This window comes from Aythya fuligula, chromosome 14 (genome assembly GCF_009819795.1).
Source record: "Aythya fuligula isolate bAytFul2 chromosome 14, bAytFul2.pri, whole genome shotgun sequence".
NCBI classification, from domain to species: domain Eukaryota; kingdom Metazoa; phylum Chordata; class Aves; order Anseriformes; family Anatidae; genus Aythya; species Aythya fuligula.
Window position 1 is genome coordinate 4,562,499 of NC_045572.1, and position 16,200 is coordinate 4,578,698.

The 16,200-nt window shown below is 53.6% G+C and overlaps 2 protein-coding genes across 2 annotated transcripts in view; one reads left to right on the top strand and one right to left on the bottom strand.

Annotated features, from left to right (window-relative positions):
* The first annotated feature begins 277 nt into the window (after positions 1-277).
* Positions 278-13,300, top strand: RARS1 (arginyl-tRNA synthetase 1). Its single transcript, XM_032197057.1, has 15 exons — positions 278-326; positions 2,825-2,959; positions 3,292-3,480; positions 5,443-5,554; positions 6,493-6,593; positions 6,893-7,014; positions 7,340-7,460; positions 7,747-7,876; positions 8,217-8,321; positions 9,073-9,251; positions 9,766-9,875; positions 10,694-10,799; positions 11,873-12,045; positions 12,526-12,773; positions 13,149-13,300. The coding sequence occupies exons 1-15, from the start codon at positions 282-284 to the stop codon at positions 13,256-13,258; spliced, it is 1,986 nt and encodes a 661-aa protein (XP_032052948.1). The 5' UTR covers positions 278-281; the 3' UTR covers positions 13,259-13,300.
* A 2,086-nt stretch (positions 13,301-15,386) lies between these two features.
* Positions 15,387-16,200, bottom strand: part of LOC116494857 (rho GTPase-activating protein 7-like) — a 40,300-nt gene continuing 39,486 nt past the window's right edge. Inside the window, exons 10-11 of the mRNA XM_032196967.1 lie at positions 15,738-15,852; positions 15,387-15,482 (exon numbers count right to left, since the gene is read on the bottom strand). Coding sequence (XP_032052858.1) covers positions 15,465-15,482; positions 15,738-15,852 — 133 coding nt within the window. The 3' untranslated portion in view covers positions 15,387-15,464. The remainder of the gene's footprint in view (positions 15,483-15,737; positions 15,853-16,200) is intronic.

The following is a 16,200-nucleotide window of genomic DNA, read 5'->3' on the forward strand; positions in this document are numbered from 1 at the left end:
CTGCGCCGTGACAGCCCGGGGGTGTGCCGGGCAGGGGGGGGTGGAGCTGAGGGGACAGCGCTGCTCGGCAGAAATGGGGGCACGGGGAGGGGGGACACGGTGTGCTGCCTGGGGACACGGCTGGGGGGGGACACTGGAGGGGGGGGGGGTGGCAGCACCGGGTCCCCCTCCCAGCCCTCAGCGGAGCCTCCGCCACACCAGGCGGCGCTGCGGCAGGGCCCGGCCCCCCCCGCCCGCCTCCTGCCGTCCCCTCCCTTCCCCTTCCCCTTCCGCAGCCCGGGATGGAGCCGCGCGTGGCGGAGGCTGTGGCACGGCTGGGCCGGCAGGTGCGGGGGGCAGAGCCGGGGCCGGGCGGGTGTCCCGGGTCCGGCTGCTGGGGGGGCTCGGGGCTGCCCCGAGGGGGAGGCGGGGGCGAGGCGGGGCCCAGCAGCAGCCCCCAGCGCCCGGCGGTGTGAGGGGAGCGGCCCCGGCCCCGGGGCTCGGCCGTTCCTCAGCCCGCGGGGTGGGGGTTGAGGCCGTGCGGGTGGAGGAGCCTCTGCTCGGCCTGGCTTATAGCATTAACACGGGGAAGAAAGCTGTGGTAACATTCTGGTCGTTTCGTCTCCTGCAAGCCTTGCCTTGGGTGGCTGGAAGGAGTTGTGGTTGTGGAGGATGACCAGAAATGAATTCTGCTCTGAAAGGCTCCCCAGGGGTGCTGAAAGGTCTCAGGGGCTGCAGCCCGGGGGTATTTGTAATGCAGGAAGAGTACCTGAGAGCTGCTCGGGGGCTGGGACGTGTAGGGATGCCCATTTATTTCAAAAGCAGAAAACAAAAAAACTTTCTGGGTCTGTGCGATATTTGGCCTCAGTGCAAAACTCTCCCAAGGGTCTGACTCGCTGGCCTGTCCTGCAGCTGGCGGCTTTGCTGCACAGCGGGTGGTCCTGCGTGGGCACGGAGCTTGCAGGTAGTGTGATACTAGAGTAGGACAGAAAGTTTGTGCTTTTGTAAAGCACATCAACTGTGGTGGTTTGTACAGACAGAGGGGGAATTAGGTGAGTTTAAACTTCAATTATTTGTGTTGCTGCTCCAGCATTGTCTTAAGTCAGTTTGCTGCAATGCTGCTTACTTAAATTTACAGTAAAACAACTGCTCGTTAATGCAATGAAATCCCTCTTCCACTATTTTAAATTTGAAGTTGTCAGGTTTTTTTTTTTTAAACACATCTGTGAGTTCTATCAAATGCTACCAGGTCAGGCCAATAAGAAAAGTATAAAATAAGACAAAAATCTGTCAAGGGGGAAGGTAGGTGTATGTATGCAAGAGCAAACCAGGCTGATTGAGGGGTGCGGGGCGATGCCTGCCTTTGTTAAAAAAAAAAAAAAAAAAAAAAAAAAAAGTACTAAGCTGCAAAAGGACCAGCTCAAATGGGGTATTTGCAGTGAGTTATTTTTAATATACAGCATTGCTTTTAGGTAATTTGGGTTTGATAAGTGCCAAAACAGAGGTTTTGATTGGGTTTTTTAATCCCAAAGCCCTGTATCTTCATGCTTGAAACTGCAGGAAGCATCCTGTTCTCCTGTAGTGGAGACCTTGAGGATATTAAAAGAAGTGCACTGGAAATGCTGAAGCCCAAGCGCGAATGAAGAATGACCTTAAAAGTATTGATTTTCAGCTTGCTCCATAAATAGGGCAGTCTTAAGATGGTTTTGGGCCCAGCTCAGGAATTTTGAGCATCTGCAGTTGGTTCTGCTGGCACCTGTGGGAGCTGCTGTTCGGTGGTAACACTGGGCCAGGGGATTTGATGACCCCAATTTTTTCCTTAATGAAATATTCTGGTTATTTCGAGTAAGCAAGCCCTTTTGATAAGGTTTTGGTGGCCTATTTGCCTCTGATGCTAGCCAGGGCTGCTCCCTGCTGTGAGAACCCCCGCCGAGCGCATCAGCGACACGAGCGCTGCTGGGACAGTTCCTGCAGCCTCTGGGCGTGTTTGTGGACCAGGTTTGTGGCTGATGGGCCAGGGGAGGAAAAGAGGTGGACTTCAGAGATGAAGTTTCAGATCCCTGGTTTCACGGGGGTGCTGCGTGAGGGGAGGTCCTGCTCCTTGCAGCAGCTTCTCCCTGGTTATAAAAGTGCCCGTGGGTGAGGGGAGGCTCTGGGTCAGCACCCACAGCTCCGCCGCTGCTCCCAGCTTCACCTAGAGAAGGCGGGGGGCAAGACAGCTGAAAGCTGAAGTTTGTTTATTTGGAGAATAAAAATGAAATTCCCGTTTTCTCCTAAACACCTTAACGCCAAGGTAAGGCAGGATTGAGTGGGGAGGTGGGAGCACACGCTGCCAACACGGCTGTGAGGCAGCACACTGACTCCTGGGCACCTCTGTCACGTCGGCGTTGGAGCTTGCTGGAGTTGTGCGAGCGGTTGTGGTTTCACCCTCTGAAGGAGAAAACGTGGCCTAGCTAGTGAGAGTGGAACTGGCTGAAGCTTGAAGGAGGCTGCAGGGAGTTTGGAATCAAAACTTTGACATCTTTATTAGATACAAAAGCTGGAGAAAATGCCCTTTTTTTGAGCCTAAATTTCATTAGCTTGACCTGTTGTCTTTCTTGTGCTTCTGTCTTGAGATCAGTAAGATTATTACCACACTGACCATTTTTAAGATTGTGTCAGATCCATGTTTTCGGCACAAATAGAAACCATCTTTAAACGAGGATTGTTTGGAAATATTCTACTTACACATCGTTGTCGTTACCTTTACGAGACACAACCAGAAGTGTATAAAGATCCTGCCGCTCCTCATCTTCTGTTCCCTTTCTCCAGGAATCACAGTGTGTCCATTTAATTTGCTTTTCAGGAAAACGAGATTAAGTTGCTAACTGCAGAAGTCGAGCGCCTGAAGAATTTTGGATGCTTGGGAATCTCCCCGAGTTTGGAAGGGTTGCGAGACGAAAACGCAAAACTTAAATATCGGTTAAATTTCCTTCGGAAGGTAAGGGAATGAGGAATTAGCACTGCGTTACGTGCTTTTGTTGTCATTAGGACAAGGTAAATTAATTACGTCCGTTTGTTACAGCTAGTAAGGTGTGACAGCATGCTCTCTCTGCATTCTCGTGTCCTAAGTGTCGGTGGCACTTGAAATGTTTCCTGGGTCTTTGCTTTATGCAAAATGTCAGTGGGTTAATAAGCCCACGCTGCTCTGTGTTGAGTGGTCATGTAACAGGCAGCCCAGCGGAGGTCCCTGCCAGGGTCACTGACAGAAGAGTGAGAAGCAGAGCAGGATGTGACTGCTCCTCACACGCCTTTTGTGTTCTGCTTTTTCAGAGCCTTCAAGAGGAAAGAAGTAAAACAGCGAAAAGCATGATTAATATCAACAGCTGTCTTCAGGAGGTCTTCGGAGCTGCTATCCAGGCTGCGTACCCAGATTTAGAAAACCCTCCACTAGTGGTGACCCCAAGCCAGCAGCCCAAATTTGGGGATTATCAGTGCAACAGCGCCATGGGCATAACACAGGTAAATCTGAACGACCTTCCAGAGGGAAGCGAAGTGGGAATGTTGCCTGCTGGAAGCTAAGTGGTAGACAGCACCCTGAGAGCTGCAATATTGGAACTGTTTTAGGTTCGTTGCCTCTGGGCTGAGAACTTACTGAATATTTAACAGTATTTTAGGAGACGCTGGCCCTCACAAGGCAGGTCTTCCAGTCTCATGTTTAGATGTCATGTTTAGATGACTGTTGTGAGGCAGGAGAGTGTCTGAGTTACACGTGTGTGCCACAGAAAAACGGCCCAGTCTGTGCCCACTTGATGCTCGTGTTCCTCTGGCTGCTGTTACCCAACCGTTCACCAAGGGGCTGCTGTGAGCATCTGTGGTCAGTGGGCATCTGTATTTTCTGTTAACCGATCAAAGCTCAGGACGTGTGTTTGTGTTGTTATGATGCTCTGGCCTTGGAGGTTTTCAGGCAGCTGTAACAACAGCTCTGCTTTGCAGAACACTTCTGATGTATGTGCAAAGGAAGGAGCCTGTGTTTTTTAATCCTGGCAAGTATCAACCTCAAAAATTATGGCATTGCTGCTTTGTAGGAGATACTTAGCCAAAGAGAGCCCGGACAGAACAGGAGACATTTCAGGCATTGCTCAGTGGGATCGGTCTGTGTCGGAGTACAAGCAGGAGGTGAGGGAGAAAGGTGCTGCGTTCTGTGTGAGGTGTTGGCTGCCCCTGCTTCCAACGCATTGATGCCTTGGAGCGAATAGGCAGACTCTTTGTAATCACAGATCTTTTATTTTACAGTGTACATTCACAACAGAAGCAACTTTTATTTTTGTGTTCTGTTATTAATTCACCTTTCTTGATGTTAGATTAATCTTGAACTTGCCCTGACACTGGCCCAGGTTGTGACCTGTGGTCTCCACGTCTGTTGTCGTGCCCCAGTGAGTTTAGCTCGCGGGCAGCACCGGTACGTGCCAGCCAGCAGGCTCCTGGCCTGAAGTGCCAGGGCGGAAGCAGCCCGCACAGACCCGAGCCGTCTTCCTCGGTCTCGTTAGCGCTGCTCGCATGCTGTGGCTGGGCTCTGGCCAGAGGAGCGCGCTGGGTGACTGCACTGCCACACGCGTTCAGGGCTTTGCCATTTTTCTGACCGCTGCTTTACCCCAATTAAGTCTCTGTTAGGATTCTTGAGCAGTCCTGGCTTCCCAGTGTCAGCGATGTTCGCATAACTCCGTGTCTGAACAGTCCTCGTCAAGCCACGGCTTCAAGTTCACGGTTGTCAGCAGAGCCAAGCTCCTCGTGCTGGGCTTGGCTGTGGAGTTTGTTCCTTGGAGAGGCACACAGGGTATGCGGGGCCTCAGCCTGGGGACACTCACACATCACAGCATAAGCAGCACAGCAGAGGCAGGGGGTGCAGCAGTCCTTTCTCTGAGAGCAGCAGGTTACGTCCTTCCCACCAGCTGAAGTTGTGGGGACGTGGTGCGTCTCCCCGTGGCACCCTGCTCCTGCGGGGTGTCCCCTGGGAGGAGCAGGACGCGTCCTGACCGGGCAGCACCCCTACGTGCCAGGCAGCCACCTCTCCCTCCGCTGCACTGGCGTGGAAACAGCCCTCACAAATGTGTTCTGTGTGCTGGGAGCTCGTTAGCGTATTAATGCCTGGGGCTGGAGCCAGGAGCTCTGCTCGCTCCTCGGAGTAACAGGAGTGCAGGGACTGTTCCTGGAATGATTCAGAGGACTTGCAGTAAGCTGGTACAGCATGCTTATTATCTGGTTTTGCATGTGTTTTTTTTTTTCCCTGTAGTTTGGGTAGCATTGAAGTTGATCCCTACAGAAGGTTTCTTTTCTTGCCCTTTCCAAGCCTTTACTGTTTTGCAAAGATGCTGTAACGATCAGCAGTGTGGCAGGTATGCACAGTAGGGTCTGTGCTTTCTGTTTCTTTTGTGGAATGTTTTGGAGGGTTGAATTTTACTGGATCTTCTTGTTGCATTTCAGATCCTGCTCAAAACCAAGGAACAGAAGGTTAGTCCAAGAGAAATTGCTGAGAAAATAACAAAAAATATTCCTGCGAACGAGTGCATTGAGAAGGTTGAAATTGCTGGGCCTGGTACGGTACTTTCATGCTCTACCCCTTGTATGTTTTAAAGCTGTTAGGGCAATTTTATACAGGATGGGGATCAGAGAAGCTGAGCTGAGTTCAGCTGTTGTGTTATTTAAAACTGGTATTATGGGATGAGTGAGCTGCTTCTGTCTTGGTGAGCTCTGTAGCCCCCAGAGGTGTGCAGCAGCAGCAATCTGCCTCTGTTGTAACTTGGCTGCTGCAGTCCTCAGCCCTTTATTTAGAATTTTTTCCACTGATCCTTGAGGGATCAGCCTTGCACCTTTGAACATTAGTGATGGGTGTAGGGTCGCAGTCATACAAAACCACTGGAGAAATACATGTAGGTGTGCCCTGCTCAGCTGAGACCGGGAGTGCTGGCTGTTGGGTGGGTGGCGAGGAGGCCTTGCCCTCTCAGCACGGAGGCTGTTGACTGCTGCCTCTGCCTCGGCCCTGTACCCAGGCAGAAATAAATATGAGGGCTCCTGTTCCTCAGGGCTGCAGTGTAAAGGCAAGGATCATGGCCCAGGCCTTCAGGATGCTTGGGCACTTCATTCACTAGCTCTAAGAAGGAGAAGTAAAAGAAGGCTAGAAAGCAGAATTTGGTTTTGTATCCTGCAAACCCTGGCAAGATCATTTACTTTCTCATAAAGAATGGTTTTATAGGTTCAGCTTTGAGTGACAGCGTGCAAAAAGGGAGTTGTCAGTGGTCTTGCTTGCAGAATCTGACTGCTGCGGTTGTGTGAAACACAAATAGAAGGCTCTGTTAATGTGGGAGCAGAAATTGTCTTCTAGTGACGTCTTTACTGTCCTGTTGCTGAAAAAATTTCGTTTATTCAAGCTAACTTCATATGCTCTTGTCCTTGATGCGAGGAAACAGAAATTGAAAAAGTGCCTTAAAGCACTTCTGCAGCCCCAACACTCATTGCTGGTTTTCTCCTCCAAAGGTTTTATCAATGTCCACTTGAGAAAGGATTTTGTGTCGAAGCAGCTGAGCAGTTTATTGATGAACGGAGTTCAACCACCGGCTGTTGGCAAAAGGAAAAAGGTATGGCAGTACGGAGGGGGGCATCTTGCACACGTGCAGCTGAAGTGTGTGCTGGACAGCTTCGAAATCCCCCTCCAGAGAGATTTGTTGAGTAGATGGCCGTGTCAGCTGTTTGTCGGGGTGGCATTTTTGTCACTTGGGGTCTGGGGGCCATCGGTGGGCCCACGTGTACCAGCTGTGGTCGCTGGGGGGTGAGGGACAGGGATATCCCAGGGCTCCCAACACCCCCCCGTGAAACACATGGGATGTGGTGATGGCTGTTGCCTTTATTCATGTATTTCTTTTGTACTGTGTCTAAGGTGGTGGTGGACTTCTCTTCCCCCAACATTGCCAAGGAGATGCATGTTGGTCACCTGCGGTCCACCATCATTGGGGAAAGCATGTGCCGCCTGTTCGAGTTCGCAGGTTATGACGTTCTGAGGTGAGAGCTGATTTTGGGATGGGATGGGCTGCTTTGGCTAAATGTCTGCAGTACCTCTGTACGCTTCGGTCGGTATTGGGCTTTTTGATAAGCACTTCATAAATAATCCTCTCTGCAGTAAGCTCCTGAACTGAGCAAGTGTAGCAGGGTTAGGGATCCAGATGGGCAACAGCTTCGCTGCATTGAACCTTGGGAAGAGGGCAGCTTGCTTTTCTGCTTCTCGTATTATGTGTGTTTGGTTTCTAGAATACACATATTTAAAATGTACGATTTTAAAATACATGTTTGAGAAATCATCTTTATTGTTCTCTTTAATTGCTTCAAGGTTAAACCATTTAGGAGATTGGGGCACCCAGTTCGGAATGCTCATTGCTCACCTCCAAGACAAATTTCCAGATTACTTAACTGTTTCTCCTCCCATTGGGGATCTCCAAGCTTTTTACAAGGTATTTGTAGCAAATAAACGTGATATTTATGTCAACACCTAAAAAGCAGGTTTAGGAGGTTTACAAACCTGCAGCGCAGTTTTAGAGAAACAAAGGGAATCATGTTAATAGATTATTGCAATTACCTGCCAATAGATAATGGATCTGGTCTCGAGTTGTCCATGTGGGGCGTGATTAAAGGGCTTGTCTTTTGAGACAAGTGTGCTTTGAGAGCCTGTTATGAAAGTCCCCCCCGTTGTTTCGGGGGAAAACAGGTGCTTCGTTCATGTAGTGTGTTTTACCATAGGAATCCAAGAGGAGATTTGACACAGAGGAGGAGTTTAAGAAACGAGCCTACCAATGTGTGGTGCTGCTGCAGAGCAAAAACCCAGACTTCATTAAAGCGTGGGAACTGATCTGTGACGTGTCGCGGAAAGGTGACTTTGCCAGGTTCAGAAACATGTCTCAGCAGTTGAACAGTGTGGTTTTCCTCACCTTTATGTCCGAGTCCATCCTCTTGTTTTCTTAAAGAAATCGCTGCCGCCCTGCTATAAGAAGCTTAAAGTAAAAGGATGATAGAGCCAAAGTACTGGGCTGCCTGTGGAGGGTTTCAGCTAAAACTTTTGTCTCCTCAGTCTAGTCTGAGTCCTAGTCTGATAGCTTGACCCAGAGACAGAAAACATTTAGGGATTTGCTGTACCCATTGGTAAACATATGTCACTGAATTCCCACTGTGTACGTTTAATGGAAGTATTTTGATCCGTTTCCCTCCTCAAGAGTTCCAGAAAATCTACAACTGCCTGGACATCACACTCATCGAGAGAGGGGAGTCATTCTACCAAGAGATGATGAAAGATATTGTGAAAGAATTTGAAGATAAAGGTGAGGCTTTTGGTCTTGGAATCAGAAATTCTGCAGATGTCAGCATGAGCGAGGTAACCCCACTCCTATCCAATGAGGTGTAGGACTCATTCTTGCAAAGCTGCATTTTCCACACCCTTGCTCTTTTTCTCAGTAACGTTTCCTGAGTGGATCTTTGGTGGAATTTCCTCCCAAAGAAGCATTAGCAGAACTGAGTCTTACGTGTATCATTCCAGAAAGTGTGAATCTGCTGACACCAAGAGCAGTTTGTGTGTGATGTTTGTAGGAAATAGTGTGAGGTACTACTGGAATTCACTGCATCTTCAGCAGATACTCAAGGAGCAGTGTATGAGAGACTTCTCAGTCTTGGTGTTGGGAGTAGAGGAGAACTTGAATCTGAGAAGTCTCTCTGAAGACAGTGGCATGTTGGGATCATGTTGACTTTGAGACTCACAAGAGGCCAAATGGACCATAATGAGTCTCTGGTTTTATGTGGTCCTGTTTAGATTTAGAAACTCTAGGTCCCTTTTAGAAAGGCCAGATCTGACCAGATCTGCTTTCTTGTGCGTGCTGTTTTGTTCTAGAAGTGCAATACAAAATATGACACGGCTGGTGAGGGAATTCTCTTTTTATTTTCATTTTAGACATCAGTTTTTAATGTGAGTGCATGGTGCTTTCCTTCTGGTAGCATCTGGAATGGGACGTGTCCTTGTCCTGCCCCCCGAGCCTCCCCCCGTGATGTGACACACGATGTGTTCTGTTGCTTTCCTAGGATTTGTCCAGGTGGACGATGGGCGGAAGATTGTCTTTGTGCCAGGTTTCCCCGTCCCGCTGACGATCATGAAATCAGATGGAGGTTACACGTATGACACATCAGACTTAGCTGCCCTTAGACACAGGCTGCGTGAAGAGAAGGCTGATATCCTCATTTATGTTGTGGACAGTGGCCAGGTGAGTACGTCAGCCCCTTCTGTCACTGCTGCTACAGATCAGAAAGTATTTAAATGACAGATACAGCAGTGTTGTAGGTAGAATGCTGCAGGCGTGGTATATTGCCCTTTGTCCTCATTAGTGTAATGGGGGATCTAATTTGGTGACTGGTGATCTCCGTGGAGAGCCCTGGAGATCCCAAATGATTACGGATACCCAGTCACCACTGGAGGTTGGTTAAACCTAAATCTCAGTAGAATAGTCCGAAATGAGATTTGTGCTGCTTACACATTGGCCTCTTCTTATCTGAGGAAACACAAGGTTGTCAGCAGCGTGTCTGAGCAGTGATGTGAATTTGCTGGTTGCTGCTTCTGTAAGCCAGGCAAACCCTCTGAAAGGTTAAACTTTCTGAGGTGGAGCTCTTCTGTGGAGCTAGAAACATTTACAGTCTCATTGTGAAGGTGGTGAAGCTGTCAGGAAAACCCTACCTGGAAGCGTGGGTTGAGACCTGGCTGTTGGTGTTTGTTCCTTGCAGTCGGTGCATTTGCAGACAGTGTTTGCAGCTGGACAGATGATCGGCTGGTACGATCCCAAAGTGACCAGAGTGACCCACGCTGCATTCGGAGTGGTGCTGGGAGAAGACAAGTAAGTCTTTGGAGGTAGTTTTTCCTCTGTGTGTGCTCTGGATGCTTGAGTGACTTGCCCATTCCCCACCAAGCAAAACACATCACGTGCTGCACAGTTACTTGTACCTGCGTCGCTGTACTGCGTGTCAGGGCCCTCTGAGGCACGTGGTTTTGGTGCTGCAGTCTGGTTCCTTCTGGGGCCTGGCCTCTGCTGCCTGCTGTTTGGGGAGAGGACCAGGAATCAGCACGGGGAACGGCTGGTGGCAGTGCTGAGGAAGGTGGTGTGAATATTGAGTGGCCATGGTAAAGGCTGTACTTCCCTTGTTCCCTGCCTGCCCTGTGGTGGATGGAATGAAAGTTGGGAAAAGAACCTCTGGGGTCTGGTCTGCCGGCTCCCTTGTGCTCTGGAGGTGTTTGTGTGAAGTGACACAACCAGTGCGCTCCTACAGCCTCGTGGCGCTGCAGAGCGAGAGGTTTTGCTGTAGGTTTGTTACAAAAGTAAAGGTGCCTTGCTGGGCTGGAGTCGTGTGCTGGTGTTGTGTCCTTCCTAATGCCTGGGACAGCTCTGAGTGGTGGAGCCTTCCTGCCCCTCCCAGGTCCCCACCTGTGTTCTGGCAGGTTCCTGCACTTCCTGCTAGGTGTAGCTGCCTGGTGTCAATTTCTTCAATACAGAGCAATTTGTGGGCATGTGCTTTTTTATCAGCCAAGGGTTTGAGCAGGGGAAATTCCTGCGAGCAGTTCAGGTGCATGTCCTGGATCTGTCTGGGCACACGCTAGGCAGAGGGTGGGAGTGTTTTGCCTCTTACACAGGTGGTCATTTTGGCTGTGTGTTTTCAGGAAGAAGTTCAAAACTCGTTCAGGGGACACAGTGCGCCTCATAGATCTGCTGGAAGAAGGGCTGAAACGAGCCATGGACAAGCTGAAAGACAAGGAACGGGACAAGGTAGCTCATCTTTCCTGAGAACTTCCCAGATTTGTTCACAAACTTACAAATTCCACATTCTGAGTGTGAGCTGAGAATATGGATGCAGCCAAATTGCCCGGGAGGTGCTGTGGGATGTGTGCAGAATCAGTGGTGTTATCTGGGAGCAGCTGGGGCAGGAGGGTGCTGCCATGGGGAAAGGACAACCCCTGGGTACGTAGCTGTGAGGAAATGGAAGCTGCAGGCAGCGAGCTGGCCGCCGGCTGGTGCTGCAGAGCTTTTTGGGGAGCCGGGAGGGGAGCTGGGCCTGGCGGGATGTGAAATTGCAGCCTCGGCCTGCTGGGCTGGGGGTGTGCGGGGCACTTTGGGGTCAGGCTTCACGCTCTCCCTCGGGCACTGTGGCTGAGTTGGCCAGACGGCCTTTGCTTAAAGAGGTTCTGCCGTGGGTGCTGATCGCATGGAGAGAGCTGCACGGCGTGGGCCACAGAATGGGGCAGGAGCAGGCTGCCCGAGCACCGTGTGAGGCAGTGGAATTGGGAGGTGAAGCTCCTGGGTGCTGCGCAGCACAGGCTGAAAGCTCCTCTTTTAAATGGGAATAGCAGGAAGCTCGGGGGAAAAAAATACACCATAAAGATCTCCCAAGGACACACATGATTCAGACACAGAGTGCTTTGCCCTGCCGACAGGGTGTTGCTGTACCAGAGAGGTGTTTTATGAGAGTCTGGATTATCCAAAATGCTCTGCAGGGGTTGCAGGGGCAAATGTGTGTTTGTGAGAAGCAAGAGCACAGGGTGAATGTCAAACGCGTGTGGTAGCAAGAACACGATGGGTCCTTGGGCCTTCAGGAGCAGGGGCAGTGCAGTCAGCATTAGCCTGAGCAGGGCGGCCACGCTGTCTGAATGCAAGAGAAGCGAGGGGCAGAGATGGGGTCTGGTCCCTGGAGGTGGGTGTGAGCCTGTGCCACGTACCCTGTGGGTGAGCTCCTCACAGCTGCCGGCGCTCTGCTCCTGAGCCGCGCTGTGCCCAAGGCTGCGTGCTGTGGCTCCTGAGGGCGTTCCTCCTCCTGACTGTCACCTGTTCTGAAATCGTAACAGGTCCTCACGGCAGAAGAGCTGAGAGCTGCCCAGACGTCAGTCGCGTTTGGATGTATCAAATACGCAGATCTCTCCCACAACAGACTAAATGACTACGTGTTCTCCTTCGACAAGATGCTGGATGACCGAGGAAATACAGCTGCTTATTTGCTGTATGCCTTCACGCGGATCAGGTGGGTTGAGCACGTTGGGAGTCACTCGGAGCTAGCCTCTGATGCTCTCCTTTGTGCAAAGGAGATGTGGGGGAAGGAGTGACGTAGCTGCGTCAGTGCTGGTAGGGTTAGTTGGTATGAGAAGCCAGCTCTGTTGCAAGTTTGTATTTGTCTTTGGAGACTGTGTCCTGTGTTACCTGACACAGGGCCCTGCTGTGTGCCATGCACCAAAGGCATCCCGGGCCCTTTAGCTAGCAGGGAGGGAGCTGCAAGGTTCTAGGTAATTCCTTTTGAGGATTTGGGTGGCCAGAGAGGGGTGAGTCTGTGTTCCAGCAGCTGCTCACCGTTGCCATACCCCACAGAGCTTTTCTGGCACACTGAGCCCTGCTTGGCTTGGCAGCACGGGCCCTGCCAAGTCCCCTGCAGTGCCCCGAGGGCTCGCTGTGAGGCCTGGGGCAGGGTTGGCGGTGGGACCTTACACACAGTTCTGGCACACTGCAGGGCTATTGCTCGCCTGGCCAACATCGACGAGGAGATGCTGCGGAAGGCAGCCAGGGAGGAGGTGCTCGTCCTGGACCACGAGAAGGAGTGGAAGCTGGGCAAGTGCATCCTGAGGTTCCCCGAGATCCTGCAGAAAATCCTGGAGGATCTGTTGCTGCACACGCTCTGTGACTACCTGTATGAGCTGGCCACCACCTTCACTGAGTTCTACGACAACTGCTACTGCGTTGAGAAGGACAGGCAGAGCGGTGAGTGTTGGCCTATGGGGCTGCACGTGCCTTGGCACAAGCCAGAGCACAGGCGATGCGCAGGGCGTTTCCTGGTCCCGGGAGGGCTGGTGTTGTGTTACCAGCTGCTGCAGAGCAAATGCTGCCAGGTGGGAGGATGGAAGGCGGCTGGCACAGCTGTGCCATCTTCTGTCCGTGAGCAGGAAGGTCGAGCAGGAGCTGCGAGCAGCCAGGCGGCTGAAACTCGGTGGCTGGTCAGTCAGCCTGGCTCCGAGAGGAGGGGAGGGAGCTCGCCGTGCCCAGCCCCAGGGCAGGTGGTGGGTGGGTGGGTCCCCAGAGGAAGGGCGGTGTTGGTTCTGAGCAGCTGCTCCATCTCCTACCTTGATGTTTTTGCAGGCCAGATCGTGAAGGTGAACATGTGGAGGCTGCTGCTGTGCGAGGCCACTGCCATGATCATGGCCAAGGGCTTTGACATCCTGGGCATTAAGCCCGTGCAGAGGATGTAGCTGTTCCCTGTGGGGTGACAATAAAAGGACTGAACATCTGGAGGTGTCTGTGTCTGTTGGGGTGGGGTTCTGCTATGGGAAGGTGCTCTAGGGGAGCAGCACCCTGAGGGAGGAAGGGAAGTAAGAACGGGAGGGGACACAGGAGCATGACTTCAGAAGCTGCAGGTACAGAGGCAGATGAGAGGCTGTGGACACAGCTCAGAGCACTTCTGTGCGCAGGAACTGAACCGCACAGGCCCATGCCCACCCCCAGGGCTGCTCTGCTGTAGCCTACAGGTTGTTGGAGGGCTGAGAGCTATGACAACACCCAAGTGTCCTTCTGGGAAACCACCCAACCACCATATGGACACACACAATCCCAGAGCTGACCTTGTTCTGATTATATCCAGCATCACCTTTACCTTATTTGCCAAGTCCACGTGCGAGCAGGTCACCCAGCTTTTGATGTTAGCTCTGACATCCCTCAGCTAAGCACGGAGCTCTCACGGGAGCCGAGCAGTTTCACCCAGGCCAGCAGAGCAAGGCCCTGGTGCTGCTCATTTCATGGATGTCGTCAGTGAGCTGATGGAGGCAGCAGGCAGGTACCTGCAGGAGAGATCAAACACTGCACTCAGGGACTGAACTTCAGTGTAAAACACCAGGGGAATGTGAAACAACACAGCCCGTACTCTGCTGTCCTGCTGGGGGGTGTACCACCTGCAGGAACCCACATTCCCATCGCTGCGTGTGCGGGGGGGCAGCAGCACGTAGGAGGCAGCTGAAGGACAGGGAGCCCTGCCCTGCACAGCCGCCCTCCAGCACTGCGTGCTGCCCGTGCCAGCCTGCTCCCAGGTGCCACCCAGCAGCGCTGCCAGCAGCTGGCACAGCCGGAGCTCCCGCGGCCACCAGCACTGCTGCGGGCTGGCAGGCAGGCGGCAGCTCTCCCCAGAGGAGCAGGAACCCCAGGGGAAGAGCAGACCGATGACTGCGCTCCCTCAAGAGGATGGCACAGGGGAAATATCTCTCCCTGCAGCAGCAGCGCTCTAACTCCCTACAGAGCCACCGAGCCTCTCTGCTCATCTGTCCCAAGCTGTGCACCGGGCTGCTAACAGTTGGCCGTGGCTGCCGAAAGCCGCCTTTGCTGTGGGATTTGCTGGGAGCTCTGGTGCACCAGGGGAAGCAGCGCAGAGCTGAGGCTGTGCGACTGTCAGAGGCGGTGCTGGGCTTGATGGAGCTGCTTGCTGCGTGTGTGTCTGTGCATGTACACGGCAATGCAGGTACAGAGCTGTAGCTCAGCCACACGTGTGTGTGTGTGTGACACGTGGCCCACAGCCTCCCCCATCCATTAGCCGGGGGGCTCACCTCCACGCTACCTGAGCGGTGCAGGGCACGCGGGGCAGCCTGGCACCGGGTCCAGCCGTTGGGCGCGTCCGCTGGTGACGAGGCCAAGCCAGGCAGGGGCAGGTCTGGCGACAGCAGCCGGGGTCCAGCGATGGCCGGGAGCAGCTGCAGTGACGGGGCCGGGGCCGTGGGGCATGGCCATCCCTGAGTCCTGGCAGCAGACCCCTCCCCGGTGGGCTGGGGGGCACAGTTGTGGCCCCTCGCAGTGCCCCGGTGGCAGCAGCAGGGTGCAGGATGGCTGCGGGCCCATGGCCAGCCCAGGTGGCACACGGGTGACTGCAGGGACAGGCAGCAGGTGCCAGGGCACCCCCGGGGGGGCGAGGGCTGGGTGGGGGGGTTCAGGCCACCACGGAGGAAATTGGGACCTGCGGTGGGGCTGGGATAAACGGGGTCACTGGCCAGTTCGGGGACCTGGGGGCAGGGGTGGCAGGTGTCACTCAGGAGCATGGGGCTGGCTGGGTCAGTGCTGGTGGGAGCCGTGGGGCGGGGATGTTCTCAGCCGAGGAGGGCTAAAAGGAGGCAGCTTCCTGCTGCTTGGGGCAGTGTGAGGCCTGAGCTGAGGGCACCAAGGGCTGTGGCTCCCTGAGGGAAGGGACCAGGAGCTGGGTGTGACAGCAGGGCCGCAGGACAGCACCCGGACCCACACCGCCTGCACCGGGCCAGCTCGGCCCCGATCATCAGACACAGCTGGGGTGAGGAGGGCCGAGGTTGAGCTGGGGGGGGTCAGAAGCAAGCCAGGTGAGGATCGTGTCCAGTGACAGCAACCAGGGTGAGCCACAGTCCAGTGCTGGCCAGGAATGTCCACAGAGACGGGGAAGGGCCGAGGTCAAGCTGGGAAGTCAGTCTGCGGGTCAAGGGCCAGGAACAGATTAACAGGGTGCAAGGTCAGGCACAGGCAGGGCTGGCAGCACTCCAGCCAGGCCCCAGCCGCCAAACCTCACCTTCTGCCCCCACCCCCAGCACAGGAGGCGCAGCCCCGGCTGGGGCTCCCCACGGCAGCACCACGGGAGGGGGCAGCCCTGGGCAGCAGTAGTGCTGAGCTGGCCCCAAGCCCCCATCCCCTGCCCCACGCGTTGCTCTGTGACAGCAGTCGGTGTACCTGGAAGAGCCTATTGCACTCCATGATCATGTGGGCCAAGCCCTGCGTCGCTGCCAGGTTCTCACTCAGCTCCCTCTGGTCTGGCTTCCCCAGGCTGTGCTTCCTCTGGCTCAATCTGTGGATGGGGAAGGCAAAAGGCAGGCAGTGAACAAGAGGCTGTCCAGGCACAACATGGGGCTGGAAACCAGCAGCTTCAGCAGGAGGTGCTGCATGAGGCGCGCGTTGCCTCACATAGCGAGATCCAGCACAGCCATCGCTCGCTCCCAGCACACCCTGAATGTGCCCGGGGCAGAACTGACCAGGAGCAAGGTCTGCCCTTGCAAGACATCATCACACCTGGCCAAAGACAGCAATCACCCCAAATTGCTTTGTGTGCAGCCTTCAAATATCAGGCTCCACACAAAGCCCACGCAGAACCTTTTGGCTCAAACCACACTGAACAGATTTCAAGAACAGTCCCCTC

Excerpts from the sequence above, each read along its gene's own strand:
- RARS1 (XM_032197057.1), top strand. The coding sequence starts at position 282 with ATGGAGCCGCGCGTGGCGGAGGCTGTGGCACGGCTGGGCCGGCAG. Across the intron at positions 6,594-6,892 it reads CTGTTGGCAAAAGGAAAAAG|GTGGTGGTGGACTTCTCTTC; the intron begins GTATGGCAGTAC and ends ACTGTGTCTAAG. Across the intron at positions 12,774-13,148 it reads TGAGAAGGACAGGCAGAGCG|GCCAGATCGTGAAGGTGAAC; the intron begins GTGAGTGTTGGC and ends ATGTTTTTGCAG.